Raw genomic sequence first — 25,674 nt, forward strand, 5'->3', positions numbered from 1 at the left:
GCTATAAAAATTATTATAACTTTTCCGTTTTTGGTTGAAAGTAGAAAAGAAGCTATTTTTTTTCAGATTACGAAAAATTTACGAACAAATTTATGCAGGAATTCTTTGTCCTATTAAGGTTGGGCAATTTTCTGGAAAAACTTGTAACCAAAATTACTATTTCTTTTTTTTTTCAATACTTTATTTGTAAGTTTAAAGAGACCAAATTTAACAAATAGTAGAATTTAATATTGAAAGATTAATAAGATGACAAATTGTTTTATCAATTAAAAGAATTGAGGTCTTTACACTAATATAGATATATATAATATCTCTTAAATGAATGTTCTTATGTCGATGATAATAATTGAGATCTCATACCAATCTAATTTTATTAAAAATACCACTGACGGGCTCACAATGAATTGAAAGGGGTCTAAACGACTTTTATTTTTAAAATCTGAAAACGTTGACAATTTCAAAATCTGGGATTAGAAAACCAGGTTATGAACAAAACTTTGTATTTAATAAAATATTTTAAAATTTCTGCAAGTCTAAATATGATAATTCCATGTATTTAAAATTTGGACTTATGTAGATCTGCTAATACAATACAAGTACAAATTTAAAATTTTAGCCATACAATTGAAAAAGATAATACTTGATTTGAAGGTAAACTTAGTCCAAGGCTTCTATTTCGAATAAATATATGATGCATAAACTGTTATACTTCACTAAAGTTGATACTCTTTAATTTGAGAAGAAAAGCTGAAATGCTGGTTGTAAACAAATCCATGGTTGGAGAAACCACGGAACAATCAGTTCGAGGAAACCCCCTCTCGTATTTCATTTAATTTATTTCTCAAACCTTCAATCTGATCAAGTTAGTCGGAACGAACTAACAATCAACGGAAATAGTGTTTTTGGTTTATTAATTTTTCAATTCCAAAAACATGTATGAACGGCTCAATGAAACAATACGAGTCTCTCCAACTCTCCATAATTCGACTGCCTCCAAAATTTTGGATAATCATGCTATAAATTAACAGCTAAAGGAAAATTTATTAACAATTCTTTTTGTTTTGAAATGTATTGTTACTTAGTTCAATTTTTTGCTTGGAAAATGAAACAAAAGAGAATATCTATTCAAAGTTCATAACGGTTTAAACAACAAATTCTTAGTTTGTAACCTGAAATTTTAATATTAAGTTCTTCGAATTTCCCCTATAAAAATCAAAGTGCATTATACAATAGAGATGATGTAATTAGGATCAGAAACTCGAACGACCCCTATTGTGAAGTTTATTGGAATTGTGTTTTGATATCGTAATCATGATGCTTGGATAAATATAATCAAGACTAAATACTTTAAGCTTGCAACAAATTTAAACTATGTATGATTTCACATTATCATTTGATATATTTTCGGATAATTTTTCAAGAAAAAATAAGTCTAGTTTTTTTAGTTTTAAGTTTCCACTCCATTTTCTAGTGAGATTAAAAATTAATGTTTCGTACATTTTGTTTTAGTAAGAAAAATGTAAAAACCTACAAGACCTGTATATAATTACATTCTATACATTAGAGTCCAGAATATAATAAGTTACTGACTTATGTTAATATTTAAATTCAAACCCACCTGTATTCGTTTAAATCAGCTCCAAATTATCGAATAAAATATGTTTGTATTTAGCTTATCAATAGATAATAAATTGACAGTTAAAGCACGAAAAAGGATAATAGCTTTCCATACGCTTTTTTTTACGCTATAACAGGTGACTAATTATTTGATTAGAGGTCATGGATCTAGAGGGTGTTGAATGAACCAACTTTACGAACTTTCTTGATTGACTATCTTATATTTTACACATATAAATCTAGCGGCAATATAAATTATTTCTGTGTCGTGTCAGTTTACAAAAATTTCTGACTCTAATAACACACACATTTATTCAAATTCACCAAAAGTATTGCTAATACTATCGAATTCTTCAGTTCTTCAAGGTATATTATCCATTGCTGCCGTTAGTTTTGTTCACTACTATAATACTTTAAAATATCACTACCTTTAACCCGAATCTTTAAAGCAAATTCAGGTTTTCAATACCCATCAATTCTGTAGTAAATAATGAACCACTAATTCTGGAATCAATAGACCAGTTTGTAATCAAAATGTCTCAAATTAATCAAATGTCTCAAATGTCTCAGATCCAAAGAAAAAACTGTGGCCAAAAGATTAAAAAAAAAAAATCAGCGGTGTCCGCTCCGAATTTAGTTTTTTTTTCCTTCTTTTTTTTTTTCAGATTTTTTAATTTTTATGATTGGTTCAACATGTTTCATATTAAAACTAATCACAGTTTTGACAACATAAATCAAATCTATTATATCTTACAATTGTTAATTTGGCCAAAGACCCTTCTTAATATCTTAAACGCGAACTTTTGCTAAGGCTTGAGCCAAACTCATATATATAATCAATTATTGATTCTGAATAAAATTCCATTTGACGTACTTGTGCCACAAACGTTCTTATCTTAGCTTTTAACGATTTAGAAAAAACTTTAATTTCGTTCGTCGTATCGTGTTTGAACTGACATCTACAAATCTCCAAATCAATTTAATAAATCAATTGTTTTATTATTGAAAAAAAAGTAATCGTTACATACAAAATTTAATGCCTATACATCCCAATTATTTATTAACTTTTGAGAAATATTCTTTTGAGTCATTTGGAGTGGCTTTGATTGTTTCTGAACCTGGTTGCCAGTTTGCTGGACAAACTTCACCGTATTTTTCAGTAAATTGGAAAGCTTCGACTAATCTTAATGATTCATCAACTGATCTACCAACTGGTAAATCATTAATAGTAATTTGTCTTAAAATACCTTTTGGATCAATTAAAAAGATACCTCTTAAAGCAACACCTTCATCTTCAAGTAAAACACCATAATCTTTTGCTAATGAATGATTAGTATCAGCAACTAATGGAATATTTAATTTTCCTAAACCACCATCTTTTCTGGCAGCATTATTCCAAGCTAATAAAGTATATTCTGAATCAGTTGAAGCAAATAAAACTTCGGTATCTTTATCAGCAAATTTTTTGAAAGCATCTGAATAAGCAATAATTTCAGTTGGACAAACAAAAGTCCAAGCTAATGGGAAAAATGCTAAAAGTACCCATTTACCTTTGTATTGTTCTAATGAAACTTCTTCAAAAACACCATCAACGACAGCAGTTTTTGTAAATGAAGGAGCTGGTTTTTGAATTTGTGGAGCCATTTTATATGAATAATCTGAATAAGTAAAAGAAAATTGATCAATTGACTTAAAAAATAATGGAAAAGAAGTACTAAAAGAAAATTTCACAGATAGAAAAATTTGGAGGGGTGGGCAGATTAAGTCCCTTTTATATTTTTGAATTATTAAAATAATTATTTATTTATTACATTATAATATGTTCCATTATTATTAATTAAATTAGTATGTATAGAACATTACAGCTACCATTTGATGGTATCAAAATGTCGTTATTTCTATAGTTTATCAAATAGACGTGTTTTCTTAACTCAAGAAAATAAAAATGCTTAAGTTCATAGAAGATAGGATGATAAAACATATGAGTTATATGTAATTGGTGACGAAGTAGCTTTTAAGGATAGAGTTTTGGGTCCATTTAAATGGAACTGAATAAAGTATTCTTTAAAATATGAAGTTTTATTAACATTAATTTTTTTTCTTTCAATTTTGTATAATCATATGAATCTCGATTTATCAGATCATTATTAATATAAAAAAATTTAATAGCAGTTCCAGTGAGAAAAATTTAATTCTAGGGGTGGTTCAAAATATGATACTGAAAATTTAATATTACTAATATATATTATCTAATTTATAAATTCTTATCCTATTAATAAAAGTTATAGTGGTTCTAAAATTAATTTTGTAAAGTTTACATTTTAATGTAATTTAATTATGGCTTTTTATTATATTTCTAATAATTATTTATACTTTTTATAACAGCCGAGGGGATATATATGTTTCAAATTTCTTAAAATTTAAAATATAATTCTATAAACGTAACTACACATTTACGTATATCTGTTTCATCAACTTTATAAACTCGCATTAATAGATAAGGTAGAAGTGAATAGAATGATTTGATTGATGTAAGTTGTAACCCATTTAATCAATTTTAGGTTGATTAGAAGAACGTTACTGTATCAACTTATCTTGAAGGGAATATGCTGATCTATGTATTATATTACAATTTAGAGTCTATTATAAACTTCTCAATCTCTTCATTTAAATGTTTAGCTTCTTTTTCCATTTCTTCATTAGTTCGATTTTTTCTTGCATCATCATTTTGATCTAATTCACTTTTAGAATTTTCAGTTATATTTATAAATTTCAGTTTTCTTTCTTCGAATTGTTTATAATGTGCATCTAAATCATCAACTTCTAATTTATTATATATTGAATCTCCAAATCCATCAGTTTTATATCTCGGTATTATATGCGTATGTAAATGTGGTATCAGTTGACCAGATTCAGGTCCATCTTGTATTGCTATATTTAATGAATCAGCTTTATATATTTTTGATATAAATTTATGAACTAATTGTAATGTATTCATATAATCAATTGATTCATCTGGAGTTAAATCAGCAAATCTTAATACTGAAGTTCTTAATGGTACAACTAAAACATGACCAGGGACTAGTGGTTTAAGGTTAACTAATGCGTATGAAAATTTTGATTTATAAAATACTTGATTATTGACTATGAATTTGAAAAAATATATATCTTTACCTGGCATTTGTACAATTGATTGTTAGTTTTATGATTTTCTATCTCTGTTTGCTATATGTTTTCAGAATCAACTTTTCTAAAGATGTCTCGGACATATAATACTATTTTTTGACAAACATTTCAACTTCAAAATCAATCATAATAAACATTATTGCATTGACTACATTCTTAACAGATCCTAAAAGTCATATAAAATATAATTGTTTTATTCAATTCTTCAGCTGTTTAATTTTTAAATAAATTCATTTTAATTAAAAAATAAAAATCCAAAGATCCAAGTTTGGGGAATAGAAAACATTCTAATTCGATTAACTTATGGAAGCATTAGACGAAATACAATGGAAATCGCCTGAATTTATTCAGGAGAGAGGATTAAATACAAGTAATGTTTTAGAATATTTTGCACTTTCACCATTTTATGATCGTACTTCAAATAATCAAGTATTAATGATGCAATTTCAATATCAACAAATTCAATTACCTAATAACATGAATTTTTATCAATATTTTCAATCAAGATTATCTGAAATGACTGGGATTGAATTTGTTATTGCATTTGTTAAAGAGCCTGATTTTTGGATAATAAGAAAACAAAAAAGATTTAATCAACAACATACTTTTACTATACAAGATTATTATATAATTGGTGCAAATGTTTATCAAGCTCCTAAGATTTATGACGTTTTATCTGGAAGACTACTAGCTAATGTTTTATCGTTAAGACAATCGATAGATACACTAAATCAAATGACAAGCTATCATATATCAGATGGTGGTCATTCATTCAACAACTCATTACATGAAAAAAATAATACAAAAAATCAACCTCAAGCAATGAAACAGGTGACTACTTTATCTGATACTTTACCTATTACTACTGATACTCCAATTTCAATGACTGATAGCCCTACAATTGGACAACCACCAAGTGTAACTTCAAATACCCCCCAATTAACAACAAATACTATATCTAGTGCAGCCTTCGATTTGTTATTGAATGAAGTTACGAATGAAGCCAGCAATGAGATTTATTTGGATGATATACCATTATATGGTAAGGGTAGTACGATAGAGTTGTTGAATTTGAAAACTAATGTATAAATTTAATTTAGTAGAGGATTTTAATGAAAAATAATGAGAAACATTCACTTGTATACTGAGCAATAAAATTTTGATAGTAAACCTATTTAAAGTTCATCTTTTTCAACTTCAAGTTTATTTTCCCCACTTCTTAAAATCTTGATTTCTTTTGTAGGACGATCAGCACGTCCTGTTTTAACACCTTCAATCTTTTTAACAACATCCATACCTTCAGTAACTACACCAAAAACAACGTGTTTTCCATCTAACCAAGAAGTTGGGACGGTAGTAATAAAGAATTGTGAGCCATTCGTGTTACGACCAGCATTGGCCATTGATAATAAACCTGGACGATCATGTTTTACTTCAAAATTCTCATCATCAAATTTGTTTCCATAGATCTAAAATTTTTTGTTAGTATACCAATAAAGTGATCTGATTATTGCTAGATCAAAAAAACATACTGATTTGCCTCCAACTCCGGTACCATGAGTAAAATCACCACCTTGTAACATAAAATTTGGAATGACCCTATGGAAAATTGAACCTTGATAACCAAATCCTTTTTCACCAGTAGCTAAAGCTCTAAAATTTTCAACAGTTTTTGGAACTACATCACCAAATAATCCAATGGTAATACGACCGATTGACTCTCCATCTTCTTCAATATCAAAATAAATTTCTTTTGTAATTTCTGGAAGTTCTGGTAAATCTTTGGCAGCTTTGGTTTGACCAATGAAATAAAAAATTACTGATAAAAGTAAGACTACGGAGGTGATAAGTTTCATCATTTATAATCGATTCAACTGTCAATACTTCTTTAAATTCTGATTGATTCAAGTAAATGTACGAATAATTGGACCAAAATTCAGGTGTGAAAATAATGTGTTTAAGCTCGCATTCTTTAGTCAATGTTGAAAAATTAATGTGGAAGGTTCAAAAGCCGCTCCAAATTCTCAAAACAGAAGATTGTTTCACAAAAGTAGTGCATATTGTTCATGATTAATTAGCGAGAGATTATTAAAGTAATTTGGCTGCAAAATCTTCAAGACATAAATTTAAAATTTATTTGTTGTTAATTGAACTGGTAAAAAAATAAAACTAAATTAATTAATTAAACAAAAGCTAGTAAGGGATTTACAAGAAAGCTAGTGAGTACTCACCACGGTTGTTGGAATAGCTTCTACCCACTCAGGTAAATCTTCTTCCTTATCATCTCTACTCATACGTCCAAACAGAGCCCAATCATTAAGGAGCCAAAGATCGTCATCAGCATTTTGTCCAAGACGGGTTATCCAGCAACCGTACATTGGCATTCGGTGACTAGGTTTCATCCAATCAAATGTGGTTGCAACAGTTCCATCTGGACCATCAAGAAGGCATCCTACAACAGCGGTACCCCAGTCGAATGATGTTGATGGTTCGTCAGTCACGGTATTTGGTGTCCAGTACGGATCGCAAAGGTACCAATTAGTTCGTGGTACAGTTTGTCTATTTTCACAATAACTTGATCTATCAGTTATAATTTCAGCCGTAGTCTCACTTTCTGTAATTAATTCGGTGGCAGTGTCTGTTGGGGCAGGAGTGATAGCATTATTTGAATCTTCTGTGGTTGATTGTGTTTCGAATTTAATAGATGTTGATGGAGAAGGAAGTGGTGTTGAAGCTTCAGAAATAGTATTTGCTGGTAAAGTGTCATTGTAATCTCTTCTAAACCAAAAAGGAGCAGCATCAATCAAAGCAAAAGCAGCAGCAGCTATAACAGCGGAGGAGAATTTCATCTTTTTGTATTTTATTCTGATTTTGTAGATTTAGTAGTTTGGACTGATAGATGGAAAGGTTTTACTTTTCAATCAAAAGAATTTTAGTGGCTATTTATATTTGAGAATTCCAAGATTGCCATTTCTCATCGAAACTAGCTATTTCACTTATTTGCAAACAAGAATAGGGAATCTATAAGTTGTTCAATCAACTTCCCATTGTTATTCCACATTCAAAGACGTTGTCAATTAATACCTAGGTATAATGAGGTAATAAGTGCTATTTTATAGATCACAGAACTGTTGAGTTTCCACCAATTAAAAAAAGACTCAAGTAATTGATTCATGCTATCTAATTTTGGGGTGAGCTTTAACTTTTGCCAAAACACTCCTGTTAATTATGCTAATTTTGTAAAATTTTGGGCATGTACTTTTCATCTGTTGAGTTAAATTCACAAATACAATTGATCAAAGAAACTCCCTTTCATTATAAAAACCATTAAATTCTAGTATATGATTAAGTTTTTAGATCAATACCTTATTGTTTCAATGCCGTACATTTCTTTTTCTTTGATTGTTTTTCTATTGTTACTACAAACAAATTTATGCGCATAATTAAAACTAAATTAAAATTTACGAGAAAGTTTTCTATTGAATTATAATTTTTTAGAGATGTATTTACGAAAAAAATTGATCTACGCTTCAAAAGAATCTATGTGTAAAGTCAATTTTTCTATACTCTCAAAGTTGAATCATTTGATATTTTGATCGCAAGAAATTTGTAGCAATTAAAATCGTAACAAACCTGCAACATGTATAAATTTTTGATAGGTATCAATAAAGTTCTGATAGTATATTTTGTTTAAATTAATTAATTCAAATTTTTATAACTTTGTACATTAATTACAAAATTATTCAGTTACAAAAATTACAATTTACTGCTATAAACATTTTTGACCTCCGAAATATTTTCGAAAAACTTATCGCTCAATTACTTTGTCTGGTCATTAATTGACTACCTTTTAAATTTGCCAAATTTGATCAATCTTTTCACTGGATAGTAGCCCTGGTCGATTTGATCTAAAAATTGAACTAATTTAAGATCATAATTCAATATAAAAAATTTCAAATGTTGAAATTCCTCATCATAATTGATTATATGATCAATGATTTACCGAACCTTTTACAGCGCAATCAAAGACTTCATTTGTTGCAAATAAAAAAAAAAATGCTCACTCCATCTATTTTTTGTAACAAATAACTAATATTAATTCAAAATCTGCAGGCGCTTGGAGTAATGTTTTTCCTAATTATAAACATCAAATTTCACAACAAATTGAATAATTATATGTGACATAACTTAAATTTGAACGATTAATTCATTTTATAGGAATTGATAGAAATGACATGTTCTAGATTAACTAGGGGCGATACAAAACATTATGTTGTTCAATTTTCGTTACCATGGTGATCAGCAACATTATGTATTTGTTTCTATAAATTTGGTATACAATTATTGACGCTTTTTCTTAGCTCTATCCCATGATGTTGTCGCTTTTCTTTTCCTTGAAGTACCAGAACTTAAATTCTTATCGTTATTGCCATTAAACATGCTCCAATCTTCACCGGCAAATTGATTAGCCATATCTCTTTGCTTTTGTTTAAAAGATTTTTTAGTTTGAGTTGTTGGTAATCTTGTGAAATTACTTTCTTCATAATTTTGAATTTCTTGGTCCTTTTTACGATCATGAGAAGTTTTAACTCCACCTCTTCCATGACCCACAATAGTTGAACCAATACTTGCTTCAGCAGTAGGTAAATCACTTTGTTCCTGTAAATACTCCTCCATACTTTGTAATTTTTGATTTTTTTCAGGTTTTTCAGTTGAATCTTTGAATGATGATGGTGGTGCAATAGCTGAAATTTTTGGAGGTTTATATTTTTCATTTGAATCTGATTTGGAATCTTTTAAATCTGATTTTGGTGCTAATTTTGCTAATGCTGACGCATCTGGTCTAAATGCTAACTCATCATCCTCATCTTCAGAATCTATTTGTTCTTCACCCTTTTCATTTTCTTCTATCTCTTCCTCGTTTTCATTTTGTTTTCTTTGGTATGAGTCGTTTTCTTTATTATAAGCTTTGAGCAAATTTTCTATCTGATAATTAAGTTTTTTCTCTAACGGTTTTACACCTTTCTCCAAGGTTACTCTTTGAACTATGGAACGAGTTATTGCATCTGATCTTATATTTTCGGAGTCGTCATTTTCTAGTCTATCTAATTGACCTAGCACTATTAAAGCTAAATTGTTTATATATGAAGTTAATGATTGGTTTTTTAATGAGAGTAAGGAGATGCCTTCAAGTTCTGATTGGTTTGACTTTTGTTGTAAATTTTTTATAAGTTCTGGAGTTTCAACATTTGATTCTGAATTGATTAAATCTTGAACTGCAAGATTGGCTGATCTTGTTGACGTTATGATAGAGTTTAATATACTATCTATATTTGACATTTATGAAATAATTTTAGTTGATAAAGCTATTGGTGGTAATTATATATATATATTTTTTTTGATTCTTCTATAATAAATCAGATACGGTATAGATTCTTTTTTGTGTTACTGGATTTTTATATTATTAAGATGAGATTAAGTGAGAAAATGATTATTTAATAAGTCAAAGAAGTAATCAACCTTTTTTTTAACTAATCAACAAATTCAAACATACAAGATGCCTCAAAACGAATATATAGAGCAGCATATAAAACAACATGGTAGAAGGTTTGATCATGAAGAAAGAAAAAGAAAAAGAATAGCAAGAGAAGGTCATAAAGTCGCAAAAGATGCTCAAAATTTGAAAGGTTGGAAGGCTAAACAATTTGCTAAAAAGAGATATAGTGAAAAAGTATCTATGAAAAAGAAAATTAAAGCTCATCAAGAAAGTAAAGTTAAAGGTCCATCAACTCCAAAAGAAGATGATGGTGAAGCATTACCAACATATCTTTTAGATCGTCAAACAAACAATACAGCAAAGGCATTATCATCAAGTATTAAACAAAAAAGATTAGAAAAAGCTGATAAATTCTCAGTCCCATTACCCAAGGTAAGAGGTATATCAGAAGAAGAAATGTTCAAAGTTATAAAGACAGGTAAACAAAAGAACAAGAGTTGGAAAAGAATGATAACAAAACATACATTTGTTGGAGAAGGTTTTACTCGTAGACCCGTTAAAATGGAAAGAATTATACGTCCTGCAGCATTAAGACAGAAAAAGGCAAATGTAACACATCCAGAATTAGGAGTTACTGTATTTTTACCAATATTGGGAGTCAAGAAAAATCCTCAATCACCAATGTATACTCAATTAGGTGTATTAACAAAAGGTACCATAATAGAAGTAAATGTTTCTGAATTAGGTTTGGTAACAGCTGGTGGTAAAGTTGTTTGGGGTAAATATGCACAAATAACAAATGAACCAGATAGAGATGGTTGTGTGAATGCGGTATTATTGGTATAGTTTGAATAATTCAGTTCGATAAAGGATCTAATAAATTTTGATAATATTTTTTTTTATAAATTTACGTAAAATCATTTTCAAATAAGTCTAGACATAAAATTGTCTTTTTACCAATTGATCTAAGACCACAATTTAAAATTAGTTTGGCATTTTCTCTAATAACTTCCCATTGACTCGTCATTAGTCTTGTACCGATTAGAAAACAAAGTCCAGATATATTTTGTTTATTTGAAATTGACGGTAAAAGCTCACAATACTTGTTTATAATTTCATGATGTTTTGTACCTTGATACAAGTTAATATTAAATTCTTTGTGTAAATTTAACTTTCTCAAATTTGTCAAAAATTCTTGTTTGATCCGATTCAAATATTGATGACCATCCTCTGCACTTAATTGAACTAATTTTTCATACGTGGTAGGTTTTTCATTTTCAATTTCTTGATGTCTTGAACTTTCTAAACCACAAGTTATAAAACAATAACTCCATAGTATTAGAACAGCGATACTTACAGCAGCTGAACTATCATAATAATCTTTATTTGGTTCCCATTCTAATGCATCACCATTTTCATCTAATAATAATTGCCATAAGAATATATAACAGTAAATAATACCTCTAAAATTTTCCTTATTATTTTTGTTTGATGACCATAATTTATTCATTTTTTGTTGAACTATATAATGATCTTTCATTGTTGCACTTACACTTTGATTTGCTGGTGATCCTCCAAATATAGCAATATCATAATGATTGATTTCTGATAACCCGATAATTTGAGTTAAGTAAAAAATTGGTAATGGAACTTTGTTGTGAGATATACTATATGTTGAAATTTTGTCATTTATATGATGATTTTGATCTTTTCCTTGCATAACTTCAAAATTCCAATGATCAAAAGCTCTAATTAAAATATCTTTCCAAATTTTATTATTTGATGAGTTTGTAGTGGTTGCAATTAATGAAGAATTATTTTGAATTTCAACTTGTTGCATTTGATGCATTAATGATGTTAGACCAGCCAACATAATTTTTTGTATGAAAGGAGAAGTAGACTTCAAATCTTGAGTTTTATCTTGTTTTATTAATCTTTTAAGTGAAGTTAAAAAACTTTCAGTTTTAGATTTTTTACGACTTGCATTGTCTTGAATTTTTCTTTGCTTCTTTACAAGTCTTTTAAAGGATCCATTAATATCTTTTGATTCCCAAAGATGTTCATCATTACATGGTAAATTTAATAATTGTAATTGATAAAACAAAATTTGAGGATTATGTCTAAATTTGACATAGTCAATTATATCTAAGTAGAAAGTCATAAAAGTAGCTCTCTTCATAGACTCTGATTCTAGCCATTGATTGAATAATTCATGATCAAGTTCTTCAGATGAAGTACTTTTAACTTCATCTAATTCATTAACATCACTATCTTCTCCACCGCTTGATGAAATACTTGCACCTTTTTTCTGCATTGTTGCTGGATTTCCTCCCATGATAGGACTTCTTCTTAACAATTGTACTGTTGTTCCATGATGTAAATGAGCTCTTTCATGCATTCTTCGAGACAAGAAATTTTTCTCAACCCATTCCAACATATTCAATGATTGTAAAATCCAAACTTTGACTGGTGATTTGAAATCATCATGCATAAATAAAGCAAATCTTAAAGGTTTAGCCAACTGTAAACTTAAATTAAATTCATAAGATTTTTGATGCTTATAAGCTCTTTGTTTGGCAGTTTCTGGAAAACTATATTGAGCACCCACAATGATCATTGATATCAATAATAATGGATTTGCTGTTTTAGAATTAAATGAAGGTTTATGCAATATAGGAAATTCTGGATGGAAATGTCTCCAATACAGATTTAAGTAATACGAGAATTTGTTTTCTAGATCTCGACCATTATCTGGTAAGCTCAATCTTGAAATATTAATTTGCATTAATATATCATCAATTAAGGCAGAGTCCACAAAAAAATTAGGGTTTTTCTCCTTGTTGAAGTTTTCAGAATGATGTAAAAATTTGTTTTCTTCTGATGAAATTGTATCTGAAACAATGGCGTTGTTCTCACCACTAGATTCCATAGTTGTCGTAGGTGAGTTTGAAGTAGTAGTATTAAATGCTAAATATGGATGACTCGCTACATTTTCTTCATTTGTTGGTTGTAATTGTCGTCTATTATTTGTAAAAGCTTGATAGTTTGTAAAAAATAAATCATCTAACGGATTAACCTCTTGCAGGAAAACATTCGTATCAAGTCCGTTACTATTCGAGACTCCAATATGATCATGAATTAAATTTTGTTTTACATTAGAATTTAGGTTGGTGTTATAAGTTTGATGATATGAGGGCGAAAAGTCAGAGCCTCCATAAGGTGATGGAATTTGGGGCATTTGTTGAAAATTGGGTACTCCAGGTATCAAATTTTCTAGTTGATTGTTAGGTGGCGATCTAAAATTATCGTATTGTTGATGTTTTGATTGTGAATTTTGATTTGGTTGGTTGTCATTGAAAAGCCATGATATTATATCGTTTTGAGGTATTGTTGTTCCATAAGTTTTGAATAAAGATGACAAATCTGCCTGGTTTGTTAAGGAACCGTTATGAGTTGCCATTGGGTACCTTGGTGAAGATCCAACTGAAGAACTTGAGCCGTAATTTTGAGAATTTTGATTTTGCGGTGGGATTGGTAAATTTAAATTATTGTATGGCGATAATTGTGGTTGATTTGGATATGATACTGGTGGATATTGTATATTATTGTTATAAAGTGGTTGTTGTTGTTGTGGTGGTAAACGTGAGTGATTGTTATTTTCCGAGCTTGAGTCGTTGCTTACTAAAGACTGTTTTCTTTTCCTTTTGTTGGTAATAATATTGTTTTTGATAACTCCATTTGAGTCAGACTCCATGAGTTCATAATGTCTTTTGATGTGTCTTTCTTTCAAGTCTTTTCTTACAAAAGTTTTACCACATTTTGTTGATTCACCATTTGTTGTTACTTGGAAATCACAAACATAAACTTCCTTAGGTTCATGATTTAAATTATGCCTCGCTAAATGATCTGACCTACTGAAAACTTTATCACAATGTTGACAAGGAAATGTTCCTAATGATCTTTTCTTTTTCTTTATTGGTTTCTGTTCTTGATTTAGATCCGGGCCGTTGTTATTAGTATTTTTAGAGCCATTTGATTGATCTGAACTTGTTGGTGTCAGAAACATTAATGTTAGCTGTAAAGTGGAATGGGGTAAAAATAATTGACAACCAATTTAAATGATAATATATAATAATATTTTTAGTCTCAAAACCCTTTTACTACAAAATTATTTTTTTAGATCCAGTAACGATTTTTTTCTTAATGATAACAAGAAAAGGAGACCGGAAAAATTCAAAACTCTACAATTGACCTTATTTGAGAATCTATACGTTGAAATAACCTTCAGATAAATCAAAATATGAGATCTAAGCTTTGAAAGTTCCTTGAGTTATGTTTATTCAATACAAAACGTTTAAATTACATCTATGTTCAATATAATTCGGAGTACAAATTTGTGTAATATATATGCTACCAACAGATCTCGTAAGTGGCTTTCAATAGCTGCAAAAATTATAAAAATGTAAACTCTAATATAATGCCAGCACGTATATTACTTAAGAACTAAATATCTATAATTAATTATCCTAATTGCAACTTTTTAAAAATTTTTCATATAAAATATGATCTACAGGTAAGTACCTATTGATTTTTATAATATTAATGTCTTCATTAAATCTCAAACATTTCGGCGTATGAGTTAATGAGTCTAACAGTAAATTTGAATCTATGCTATTATTTCTTGAATTGTCATCATAAGCTGATAATTGTGAGTAAGGGGTGCTCAAGTCTTCTTCATCTTCTTTTTTTTCTTCATCATCATCATCATCATCATCATCATCATCATCATAGTAATTTGAAACATCTTTTGTAAAATACGATACAAATCTTCTATAATTTATTAAAAATCCATTTTGTAACATTATATGCTCAACTGATGCTGAGGACTTTCCTGCGTTATTAAAATAATCTAAGAAATATTCTTCCTCATAAAATTTATAATCATTTATATCTAATTTCCAAATTTTATAATATTTTTCATAAAACAATGGATTATCTAATAAACTTGATTTCTTGAAGATATTTTGATTTTGATTTAAAAAATTGTGGAAGTAATCAATTAAATTTTCTAGTCTCAATTCAACAAATTTTTCTATAAATATTGATCGTATTATATCTGATAATTCGTTTTTGAATTTATGATTTATTATTTTGTTTAAGAATTTTTCAATATTATTTTCATTTTGAATTATTGAATTAACTATATAATTTCTGATTTCAATATATGTTTTGTCATCATTTATTAAATCTTTTGGGAAATATTCATTGATCATATTCTCAATTTTATTATGACACAAATGTAAGGACATACAGTAGCTTACATCGTCTGATAATCTTCTTGTTAAACTTCCTCTTCTTAATGATGATTTTGGTAGGTCAGTGGGTATTAAAATAGGACTTGGTGGTTCATGTTCGTAGTCCATAAGACTTTCTTCACTATCTGACTCATAATCGTCTTCATCATCATCTTCAAATTGGTGTTTGTTATTGTAGTTATCTTTGCTATTGTTGATATCATTTCGGGAGATGTGACTTGTTGAGTTTAAATTTCTACTATCTTCTATTTCAAAATCATGTAGGTTTAAAGTACCTAACTGAATAGTTAAATTGACTCCATGAGTAATCAAAGTATTTGTATCTTTTAAATGATCATTATTGCAAGTTGAGAATGGGAATTTTGAATATCTCGATTTTTTAACTTTACTCTTAATCATTATTATTGAGGAAACATTAATTCAAAATTAACTCAGGAAAGTAGATTAAATTTGAAACCAAACAAAACTTTACCGACTTGAAACATGAGATTTACGTACTTATATATTTTATATATTTACATTTAGTATTGTATTTTGATTGTTTAGCACATACAATCCATATCTTACAAAATTTGGTAGCATTAAGATAGCACGTTTCAATTTTTGTGAAACGTGGTGAGGTTCAAACTAAAAATTTGAATCATAATACTCTATCAATTTCAATCTTAACCGAGACATTATAAATAAACGTTTAATCTAAGGTCTATTTTCGGGACTAAAAAATAGTTAATCTAGTGTGAAGCTTTAAATTTATTTTAAAAAGTTTACTAAAAAAATAATGTCATCAATCTTTTGATGTTTGTGATTTTTAACCAGTTGTGGTACAAGATTAAATAAAAAATTGTCAGAACTTATTAAGATAAGGAAATAACTTGGAATCGAGAGTTGCAGCCCCTTTAGAGATTCAAATCCTTCAAAAAATGATATTGGAAATCTGTTTTCTGTAATTTTGTTTTAGGATTTGTTGTATGAAAACGGAATTGAAAACACTATAGCTATCAGGACTGTATATAAGTAAAATATAATACATCAAAAATTTATTAAGATTAAGTTTCTTAGTAATTAAAATTCTGATTAATAATTCAACACATAGAACTTTTGGTCCATTTCATTTAAGTTGTAAATATGTTTTATCTGCGTTACTGCTTCAATATTACGATAAATCATAAATGAGTTTATCACAAGTATTCACAACATCACTAACGATTGTATTTAAATTTGATGTTACTTTTACTAATACAAACGCATAATAGTAATAAGATAAATTAACAGTAACAAAACACGTATAAAAAATAATCAAAATTTTTTTTCTCTCACTAAAAGAAATAAATAATAATAATACGAGGAAGATAGTAACATAGAATTTTCATATTTCTCAGATAGAGTTCTTGATCTCATTTATTTAATATTTAGTTCCCTAAGTTTGCACCATAAATACCAATACATCATATGCTAAATACTAGGAATATAAGATTAGTAGTTGCAGTTTTAGCTATACTTGGTATAATAACATTTTTTGCAACATCAAGAAATTCAATCGGAGAATCTATTCAAAGAGTTAATAAACCAGCTGCAAACAGTGATATTGAATTAGGAAAGTCTTCTAGTAATAACAATGAAATAATTGATGATATATCACAACAAGAACCAATACAACCACCACCACAAAAAGATGTTGAAGATGATGAAAGTAAAAATACTTTACAAGGTTCACCTCATGTAGGTACAAAAGCTCCATATGAAAAAGATGATAAACCTAAAAAAATTATAGCAGAAAAATTAACTCCAGAAAATAGTAATAATGAAATTTCAGGATCAAATGATGTACAAAAAATTACAACACCAAAACAATCAAATTTTAAAGGAGAAGCATGTAATGACGTTGATTATGTTATAATGATAGATGCAGGTAGTTCAGGTTCAAGAGTTCATGTTTATGAATTTAATACATGTGTACAACCTCCAAGAGTATTATCTGAAGAGTTTAAAATGCTTGAACCAGGTTTAAGTTCCTATGATACTGATACTGTAGGAGCTGCAAAATCATTAGATCCATTATTAGAAGTTGCATTACAAAAAGTTCCAAAAAATAAACAAAAATGTACACCAATTGCTGTGAAAGCAACTGCAGGTTTAAGATTATTAGGTGAAGCTAAATCTGAAGCTATATTACAAGAAGTTAAAAGACACTTATTGGAAAATTATCCATTTGCAGTTGTACCAGGTGATGGTATTTCCATTTTAGATGGTAAAGATGAAGGAGTTTATGCATGGGTCACTGCAAACTTTTTATTGGGAAACATTGGTAATAAAGATAAATTACCAACTGCTGCAGTATTTGATTTAGGTGGTGGATCTACACAAATTGTTTTTGAACCTGAATATAAAGATCAAATACCAGTAGAAGGAGAAACTAAGCATAAATTTTCATTTGGTGAACATGATTTTACTTTATATCAATTTAGTCATTTAGGTTATGGATTAATGCAAGGTAGAAATAAAATTAATAAATTAATATTGGAGAAACACTTGAAGAAAGATAATAGTTTAACTTCATATAAATCCAAAAAGGAAGCTAAAGAAGCAGTTGCAACTACTGATCTTTTAAATCCTTGTATTGCTCCTGAAGTTATTGCTAAAAATGTACAAGTCGAAGTAGCAGATGATGAAATTTATGTTGTTAATATGAAAGGTCCATCACAAGCTTCAGGTGGTTCACAATGTAGATTTTTAGCAGAACAAATATTAAATAAAGAAGCATCGTGTGATTCAAAACCTTGTTCATTCAATGGAGTTCATCAACCATCATTAACTCATGCATTTAATAAAAATTCAGATATGTTCATTTTTTCATTCTTTTATGATAGAACAACACCAATTGGTATGCCATCAAGTTTTACAGTTGAAGAATTAAGAGATTTAACAAAATCTGTATGTTCTGGTGAATCAATGTGGAAAGATTTCTTTTTAGATGATCATTTGGTAAATTTAAATGAAAATCCTCAATGGTGTTTAGATTTAAGTTTTATAACTGCTATGTTACATACTGGGTATGACATTCCTTTAAATAGAGAATTACGAACTGCTAAAAAGATTGATAATAATGAATTAGGTTGGTGTTTAGGTGCTTCATTACCATTATTAGATAAAACAAATCCATTATGGAAATGTAGAGATTAAAATCACAAGTAAAAATAGACATCTTGGTTAATAAATAATTTTCTTATTTTACGAATCTCTTTGGTTGGTATAAATTTTATTCCATGATTTATTAGATTAATAATTATAAATTTCTCATCAATTGAATCTCTTAGGTTGTAAAAAAGTTCTATCTCCATAAAAATTTGATTTATTTTATTATATTTCCGATCCGCATTTTTTTCATAAAGCAAAAAAAAAAAGTATTTGACTTGCCCTGAATCGTGATAAGATCCAATAGATTTTAGAAAACTTGATTACATTACTTAAAGTTCAAAATAAGAACTATATTATACAAGTTTTAATTACAGAAATTACTTATTTGAAGTTAGTTAAAACAGGATTAGTGGAAGTCAAGGTACAAAAATATTTTTAGCATTCAAATTTTGGTTGGCTTTTTGTCAAGAGTTCATAATCTTAAAGCCTTAAAAACTGACCATATATTCCATGTCGGATTATACTCAAAGCCAATTGACGGCACAATTGAAAAATATGAATACTGAAGATTCTATCAACGAAACTCCCCATGAAATGCAAGATGTTTTTAACAATGAACCTACACTAATTAAAACTAATTCACATTCACCACGTCATATTCCACCAGAACTACATCCATTAACAAAAATAGTATCACCATCAGAACCAATGGATCTACAGCAAATTCGTCAAGCACATCAAAATCAAAATGGGTTATCACATACAAGTTCATCATCATCAATATCATCATTAGCAACAGAGGTAATGAATCCACAAATTCCGTCACAACAACAATCACAACAAAATCTAATACAACCTCAACCTCAACATTCATCATTTCGTCGTAAAAATTCAATACAAAAATTTAATAGAAGTCAATTTAGTTTAAGTTCAATATCAACAAATCCAACTTCAACTCCTCTAAATGGATCAATAGATAATAGTACTTGTTGTTCACCTAAAGATATATTTGTAAGAGAACCACCAAGAATACATTCAAAATTATATTGTGAAGAAGTTGGAATGAACAACAAAACCGCAAAAGATGTCTTGTCGAGATTATCATCAGATGAATTAAGATCTGTGAAAACTCATACAGAATTGGCAGAAACTGCTAATGGAGTAAGAATGTTGGCAAAAAATTTATCAAGAGCTACTATACAATTAGATGTTAAAGCAGTTATGATTGTTACAAAAGCTCGTGATAATTCATTAATTTATTTAACAAGAGAAGTTGTTGAATGGTTATTTACAAAGCATGAAGGTATTACGGTTTATGTTGATTCAAAATTAGAAGATTCAAAAAGGTTTAATGCAAAAACTATAAAAGAAGAATATCCAACAGCTAATAAACATCTAAAGTATTGGAATAAAAAATTAACTTATAAATCTCCAGAATTATTTGATTTAGTAGTTACTTTAGGTGGTGATGGAACTGTATTATATGTTTCTAATTTATTTCAAAGAATTGTACCACCAGTATTATCATTTGCATTGGGAAGTTTGGGATTTTTAACAAATTTTAAATTTGATGAATATAAATCAAGAATGAATCATTGTATTGATTCTGGTGTAAAAGCAAATTTAAGAATGAGATTTACTTGTAGAGTTCATACTGCTGAAGGAAAATTAATTTGTGAACAACAAGTATTAAATGAAGTTGTTGTTGATAGAGGTCCTTCTCCATTTGTTACTCAATTAGAACTTTATGGTGATGGTAATTTATTAACTATTGCACAAGCTGATGGTTTAATTATTGCAACTCCTACAGGTTCAACTGCTTATTCCTTATCTGCAGGTGGTTCATTAGTTCATCCAGGAGTAAGTGCGATAAGTGTTACACCAATTTGTCCACATACTTTATCATTTAGACCAATATTATTACCTGATGGAATGTTTTTAAAAATTAAAGTCCCACTGAGTAGTAGATCTACTGCATGGTGTTCATTTGATGGTAGAGTAAGAACAGAATTAAAAAAAGGTTATTATGTAACTGTACAAGCATCACCATTCCCATTCCCAACAGTTATATCTTCTAAAACTGAATATATTGATTCAGTAAGTAGAAATTTACATTGGAATATAAGAGAACAACAAAAACCATTTAGTTCATATTTAAAACCAGAAACTCGTAAAATGATTGTTGAAAATCAAGATGAAAATGGAACAAATTTTAAAGCAAGTAAAGTTGATGATGAAGAAGAAGATTTTGATATAAATTATAGTGATCAAGATATTATAGAAATAAAATCATCAAATTCAGATGATTCTAAAGAAACAGAAGAATTATGTTATTTACCAGCAAATGGTGGTACTGCAACTCCTCAAACATTTCAACATTCAGATGATAGATGTTGTTATGCTCATCCTCATGCAAGAATTTCTTTAAATGGTTATAAGTAATTTATTTAATTAAGGTATATAATTTAAAAATAGTAATGACACACTCTTTTTTTTTGGTTAATTTCTTTTTTATTATGTAAGTAAATTATATACAGGATATTCTACATACATAGTTTAATTTAAAGGTGATTTTTAATAAAACAGAGAGAAGAGATTATTATTGAGTAAGTAAGTAATTTTTCACACACACAAAAATTCTTTCTCTTTAATAATTAACAATAATAAAAAATTATTTTACATACTTTATTAGAGTAAAGATTAATTTTTTTTTTTTTTATAAATTTTTTTTTTATACAAATTTCAAATTAAAACCAAAGTTTTTTAAAACAAATTTATTTATCAAATTATAATTGATTAATTACATTCAGATTTAGTGTATTTTTAAATTAATATTAATCATATTTCATTATATTCATTAACTTTTTTTAATAGATTACTTATAGATTTTTATCAAATATGTCAGACATTACTCAACAGATGAACAATTTAAATGTACAAGATAATAACCCATCTTATCAACAACAACAACAACAACAAAATGGTAGAAGACAATATGTACCACCTCATTTAAGAAATAGATCAGCACCTCCACAACAACAAGATGATGTACAATATGGAGGAGGATCACGTCGAGGTGGATATAATAATAATTCAAACGGCTACCAAAATTCAAGAGGTAATTATGGTAATTCATCTCCTAATTATAGAGGTAATAGTAATGGATTTTCAAGAGGTGGATCAAGAGGTGGTAGTTTTGGTTCAACTGGTGGTAGATTCCAAAGAACAACTCCAGGAGTTGGTAAATGGGTTGATGGTAAACATGAACCTGCTCCAAATAATGAAAGATTAGAATTAGAATTATTTGGTACTGCTGATGATTCACATTTTCAAAGTTCAGGTATTAATTTTGATAATTATGATGATATTCCAGTTGAAGCAAGTGGTGAAGGAGTACCAGAACCAATTACTCAATTTACTGCTCCTCCATTAGATGAATTATTAGTTGAAAATGTTAAATTATCAAGATTTACAAAACCAACTCCAGTTCAAAAATATTCAGTTCCAATTGTTGCTGCAGGTAGAGATTTAATGGCTTGTGCTCAAACTGGTTCAGGTAAAACTGGTGGATTTCTTTTTCCTGTATTATCTGAATCTTATATGAATGGACCAGCTCCAATTCCTGAATCAACTGGTGCTTTTTCATCTCATAAAGTATATCCAACTATTTTAGTTATGGCACCAACAAGAGAATTAGTTTCACAAATTTATGATGAAAGTAAAAAATTTGCTTATAGATCATGGGTACGTCCTTGTGTTGTTTATGGTGGTGCAGATATTGGTAATCAAATAAGACAATTAGATAGAGGTTGTGATTTATTAGTTGCTACTCCAGGTAGATTAAAAGATTTATTGGAAAGAGGAAGAGTTTCTTTAGCAAATATTAAATATTTAGTCCTTGATGAAGCTGATAGAATGTTAGATATGGGTTTTGAACCACAAATTAGACATATTGTTCAAGAATGTGATATGCCAAATGTCGAAGATAGACAAACACTTATGTTTTCAGCTACTTTCCCAAGAGATATTCAAATGTTAGCTCGTGATTTCTTAAAAGATTATATTTTCTTAAGTGTTGGTAGAGTTGGTTCAACTTCAGAAAATATTACTCAAAAAATTTTGTATGTTGAAGATGATGAGAAAAAATCAGTTATTTTGGACCTTTTAAATGCAGATCCTACTGGATTAACCATTGTATTCACTGAAACTAAAAGAATGGCTGATAATTTAGCTGATTTCTTATATGATCAAGGATTTCCAGCTACTGCTATTCATGGTGATAGATCACAATATGAAAGAGAAAAAGCTTTAGCTGCTTTTAAAAATGGTGCTGCACCAATTTTAGTTGCAACAGCAGTTGCTGCAAGAGGTTTAGATATTCCAAATGTTTCTCATGTTATAAATTATGATTTACCAAGTGATATTGATGATTATGTTCATAGAATCGGTCGTACTGGTCGTGCAGGTAACGTTGGTATTGCAACTGCATTCTTTAACAGAAACAATAAAAATGTTGTAAAAGGTTTAGTTGAATTATTAAGTGAAGCAAATCAAGAAGTTCCAGATTTTTTAACAAAAGTTGCAAGAGAAAGTGCATTTGGTAAAGTTGGAGGTAGTAGAGGAGGTGCAAGAGCTGGTGGTTTAGCTACAAGAGGTTCCAATAGAGATTTTAGAAGAACTGGTGGTAGTAGTGGTGCATCAAATTGGGGTAATAATTCTTCAAGTGGTTGGGGTAATTCTTCAAACAATGGTGGATGGGGTAATTCAAATAGTAATGGTTATTCAAATGGTGGAAATGATTTTGGTTCAAATTCACGTTCAAGTTTTAATGATAATTCAAGTTATGGTAACCCATCATCAACTTCAAATTCATGGTGGTAAAACTCCACCAAAGGAAAATAATAATGCAAACAAATTTTACTTGTTGCTGTATATTAGAATAAATAAAATAAAGAATAAAAAGTATATATATTTTAGTTAAATAGTCTTTTTTGGGGTTAAATTTTTTTGGGTTATTATTTTGGTGTATATTATATAAATTAATTATTAAAATTTTAAATTTTCATCTCGTTTATCTTTTATGATTCACCAAATCAATGGGGAAAAGAAATTTGAAAGTAATACTACTAGCGGGGTCGTTAATACTATCATTTATCTACCTTTTGCGATCGTATGGATCATCATCATCTTATAAAACGGAATATAATTCACCGAAATTACAACTATATAGAGAATTAGAAACACATAAAAATTGGAAAACAAAAGGTTTAAATTTTCAATCCAACTCTAAAAATCTAGTGGTACCCTCAAATAAAGTATCTGAACAATTATCAATATATTTCCCCTACGACATAAATTCAGATTTTCCCAAAATTATATGGCAAACTTGGAAAGTTGGATTAAATGATGAATCATTTCCCAAAAGATATAAAAATTATCAATTAACTTGGGATGAAAAAAATCCAAATTATAAACATTATATATTACCTGATGAACAATGTGACATAATGATTAATGAATTATACCAAGTGGTTCCTGATGTTGCAAAAGCATATAAAATTATGCCCAAATCAATTTTAAAAGCTGATTTTTTTAGGTACTTGATTCTTTTTGCAAGAGGTGGAGTTTATTCTGATATTGATACTGTTTCTTTGAAACCAATAGATACTTGGCCAAGTGCACAACGAGAAATATGGGGTAGATTCAATCCTGCTGGATTAGTGGTGGGAATAGAAGCTGATCCCGATAGGCCAGATTGGGCAGAATGGTATGCTCGAAGAATTCAATTTTGTCAATGGACAATTCAACTGAAAAAGGGTCATCCAATGTTAAGAGAGCTTATCTCTAGAATAACAGAATTAACATTAACAAGAGAAATCAAACATCAATTAACAAAAACTCTTGGAAAAGATGAAGGTGGTGATATAATGAATTGGACAGGTCCAGGAATTTTTACCGATTTTGTGTTTCAATATATGAATTTAATTTTACAATCTACTGAAAATACTGTTAAAAAGAAAACAGAACAAATTATTGATTGGAAATTATTTTCTGGTATGGAACAACCGATTGTGATTGATGATGTTTTAATTTTACCAATTACTTCTTTTAGTCCTGATGTTGAACAAATGGGTGCTAAGAGTTCTAATGACCCACTAGCATTGGTCAAACATATTTTCGCTGGTGTTTGGAAGAATCCAAAAATTACTCAATAGTTTTAAATGGTCAATTTGTCATGGCTGATGATGTTTATAGATTGTAATGAATTTAATAATTGAAAAAAATGATTTCGATATTGTAGCACTCTGATTTCGTTGTCTTGAGAAAATTATGAAAATATTACTACGTGAAATACAATTTACCTTGAAACGTTCTCTACTTTGTAGAAATCGCATCAAGACCTTTAGAAGGTTGTATTAGTTGAAGAGTTATTGTCTTCACACTGATTAGATTTTTGTTCTAGTATTTACTTTATGTGGGTAAAAAAGATTGATCCGGCTATCTCGTATTAATTAATTTATGCACAGCAGCTAAAAGTAACCCCTAAACCTCGAAACTAACATTGAATATCGTAGTTCGTATCTTCAATTTGATCTATTAAAGAAAATCATTTGAAAGCATGAATAACTAAACTCGCAAGTGTTGCTTGATTGTAGTTAAATCTGTTACATTTGTAAAATTGAATTCGAGAAAATTCCAGCGTTCAAGGGTAAGTGGTCAGTTGTTATTATATTGTTCTAACTTATCAAAGATACCACTAGACGCGTCAATTTAAACGATACTAATATATCCCAAAGCTCTTAACAAATGATTTGCAACTTGATAATTCGTATCAATCATTTTATCAAGCTCTGTTTCGTAAACTCATTAAATAAGGTTTTAAATTTAAATTTTTTAGTCCTTAATTTCAATTTGTTTCAGAAT

General features: G+C 28.7%; 13 protein-coding genes across 13 annotated transcripts; 6 read left to right on the plus strand and 7 right to left on the minus strand. All coding sequences in view use genetic code 12, as the record gives it.

Annotated features, from left to right (window-relative positions):
* Positions 1-2,670: 2,670 nt before the first annotated feature.
* Positions 2,671-3,261, minus strand: KGF54_003489 (peroxiredoxin; the record flags this gene model as incomplete). The annotated part of the gene is made up of 1 exon (XM_051764082.1): positions 2,671-3,261. One exon carries the CDS (start codon positions 3,259-3,261, stop codon positions 2,671-2,673), a length of 591 nt encoding a protein of 196 aa, XP_051619549.1.
* A 982-nt stretch (positions 3,262-4,243) lies between these two features.
* On the minus strand, positions 4,244-4,798 carry HNT2 (bis(5'-adenosyl)-triphosphatase; the record flags this gene model as incomplete). The annotated part of the gene is made up of 1 exon (XM_051764084.1): positions 4,244-4,798. One exon carries the CDS (start codon positions 4,796-4,798, stop codon positions 4,244-4,246), a length of 555 nt encoding a protein of 184 aa, XP_051619550.1.
* Positions 4,799-5,106: 308 nt separating this feature from the next.
* Positions 5,107-5,892, plus strand: KGF54_003491 (mediator of RNA polymerase II transcription subunit 6; the record flags this gene model as incomplete). The annotated part of the gene is made up of 1 exon (XM_051764085.1): positions 5,107-5,892. The coding sequence occupies one exon, from the start codon at positions 5,107-5,109 to the stop codon at positions 5,890-5,892; it is 786 nt and encodes a 261-aa protein (XP_051619551.1).
* An 86-nt stretch (positions 5,893-5,978) lies between these two features.
* Positions 5,979-6,662, minus strand: CYP5 (peptidylprolyl isomerase family protein; the record flags this gene model as incomplete). The annotated part of the gene is made up of 2 exons (XM_051764086.1): positions 5,979-6,272; positions 6,336-6,662. The coding sequence occupies 2 exons, from the start codon at positions 6,660-6,662 to the stop codon at positions 5,979-5,981; spliced, it is 621 nt and encodes a 206-aa protein (XP_051619552.1).
* A 357-nt stretch (positions 6,663-7,019) lies between these two features.
* KGF54_003493 (uncharacterized protein) lies at positions 7,020-7,652 on the minus strand (the record flags this gene model as incomplete). Its single annotated transcript, XM_051764087.1, has 1 exon — positions 7,020-7,652. The coding sequence occupies one exon, from the start codon at positions 7,650-7,652 to the stop codon at positions 7,020-7,022; it is 633 nt and encodes a 210-aa protein (XP_051619553.1).
* Positions 7,653-9,144: 1,492 nt separating this feature from the next.
* KGF54_003494 (uncharacterized protein) lies at positions 9,145-10,143 on the minus strand (the record flags this gene model as incomplete). Its single annotated transcript, XM_051764088.1, has 1 exon — positions 9,145-10,143. The coding sequence occupies one exon, from the start codon at positions 10,141-10,143 to the stop codon at positions 9,145-9,147; it is 999 nt and encodes a 332-aa protein (XP_051619554.1).
* Positions 10,144-10,360: 217 nt separating this feature from the next.
* Positions 10,361-11,146, plus strand: KGF54_003495 (uncharacterized protein; the record flags this gene model as incomplete). Its single annotated transcript, XM_051764089.1, has 1 exon — positions 10,361-11,146. One exon carries the CDS (start codon positions 10,361-10,363, stop codon positions 11,144-11,146), a length of 786 nt encoding a protein of 261 aa, XP_051619555.1.
* Positions 11,147-11,207: 61 nt separating this feature from the next.
* Positions 11,208-14,366, minus strand: KGF54_003496 (uncharacterized protein; the record flags this gene model as incomplete). The annotated part of the gene is made up of 1 exon (XM_051764090.1): positions 11,208-14,366. One exon carries the CDS (start codon positions 14,364-14,366, stop codon positions 11,208-11,210), a length of 3,159 nt encoding a protein of 1,052 aa, XP_051619556.1.
* Positions 14,367-14,826: 460 nt separating this feature from the next.
* Positions 14,827-16,014, minus strand: KGF54_003497 (uncharacterized protein; the record flags this gene model as incomplete). Its single annotated transcript, XM_051764091.1, has 1 exon — positions 14,827-16,014. The coding sequence occupies one exon, from the start codon at positions 16,012-16,014 to the stop codon at positions 14,827-14,829; it is 1,188 nt and encodes a 395-aa protein (XP_051619557.1).
* A 1,050-nt stretch (positions 16,015-17,064) lies between these two features.
* GDA1 (guanosine diphosphatase) lies at positions 17,065-18,795 on the plus strand (the record flags this gene model as incomplete). The annotated part of the gene is made up of 1 exon (XM_051764092.1): positions 17,065-18,795. The coding sequence occupies one exon, from the start codon at positions 17,065-17,067 to the stop codon at positions 18,793-18,795; it is 1,731 nt and encodes a 576-aa protein (XP_051619558.1).
* Positions 18,796-19,260: 465 nt separating this feature from the next.
* On the plus strand, positions 19,261-21,192 carry KGF54_003499 (NADH/NAD(+) kinase; the record flags this gene model as incomplete). The annotated part of the gene is made up of 1 exon (XM_051764093.1): positions 19,261-21,192. The coding sequence occupies one exon, from the start codon at positions 19,261-19,263 to the stop codon at positions 21,190-21,192; it is 1,932 nt and encodes a 643-aa protein (XP_051619559.1).
* Positions 21,193-21,648: 456 nt separating this feature from the next.
* DED1 (DEAD-box ATP-dependent RNA helicase) lies at positions 21,649-23,631 on the plus strand (the record flags this gene model as incomplete). The annotated part of the gene is made up of 1 exon (XM_051764096.1): positions 21,649-23,631. One exon carries the CDS (start codon positions 21,649-21,651, stop codon positions 23,629-23,631), a length of 1,983 nt encoding a protein of 660 aa, XP_051619560.1.
* Positions 23,632-23,846: 215 nt separating this feature from the next.
* OCH1 (Och1p) lies at positions 23,847-24,965 on the plus strand (the record flags this gene model as incomplete). Its single annotated transcript, XM_051764097.1, has 1 exon — positions 23,847-24,965. One exon carries the CDS (start codon positions 23,847-23,849, stop codon positions 24,963-24,965), a length of 1,119 nt encoding a protein of 372 aa, XP_051619561.1.
* Positions 24,966-25,674: the final 709 nt, after the last annotated feature.

This window comes from Candida jiufengensis (genome assembly GCF_024610255.1).
Source record: "Candida jiufengensis strain CBS 10846 chromosome Unknown scaffold2, whole genome shotgun sequence".
Classification (NCBI taxonomy): domain Eukaryota; kingdom Fungi; phylum Ascomycota; class Pichiomycetes; order Serinales; family Debaryomycetaceae; genus Lodderomyces; species Lodderomyces jiufengensis.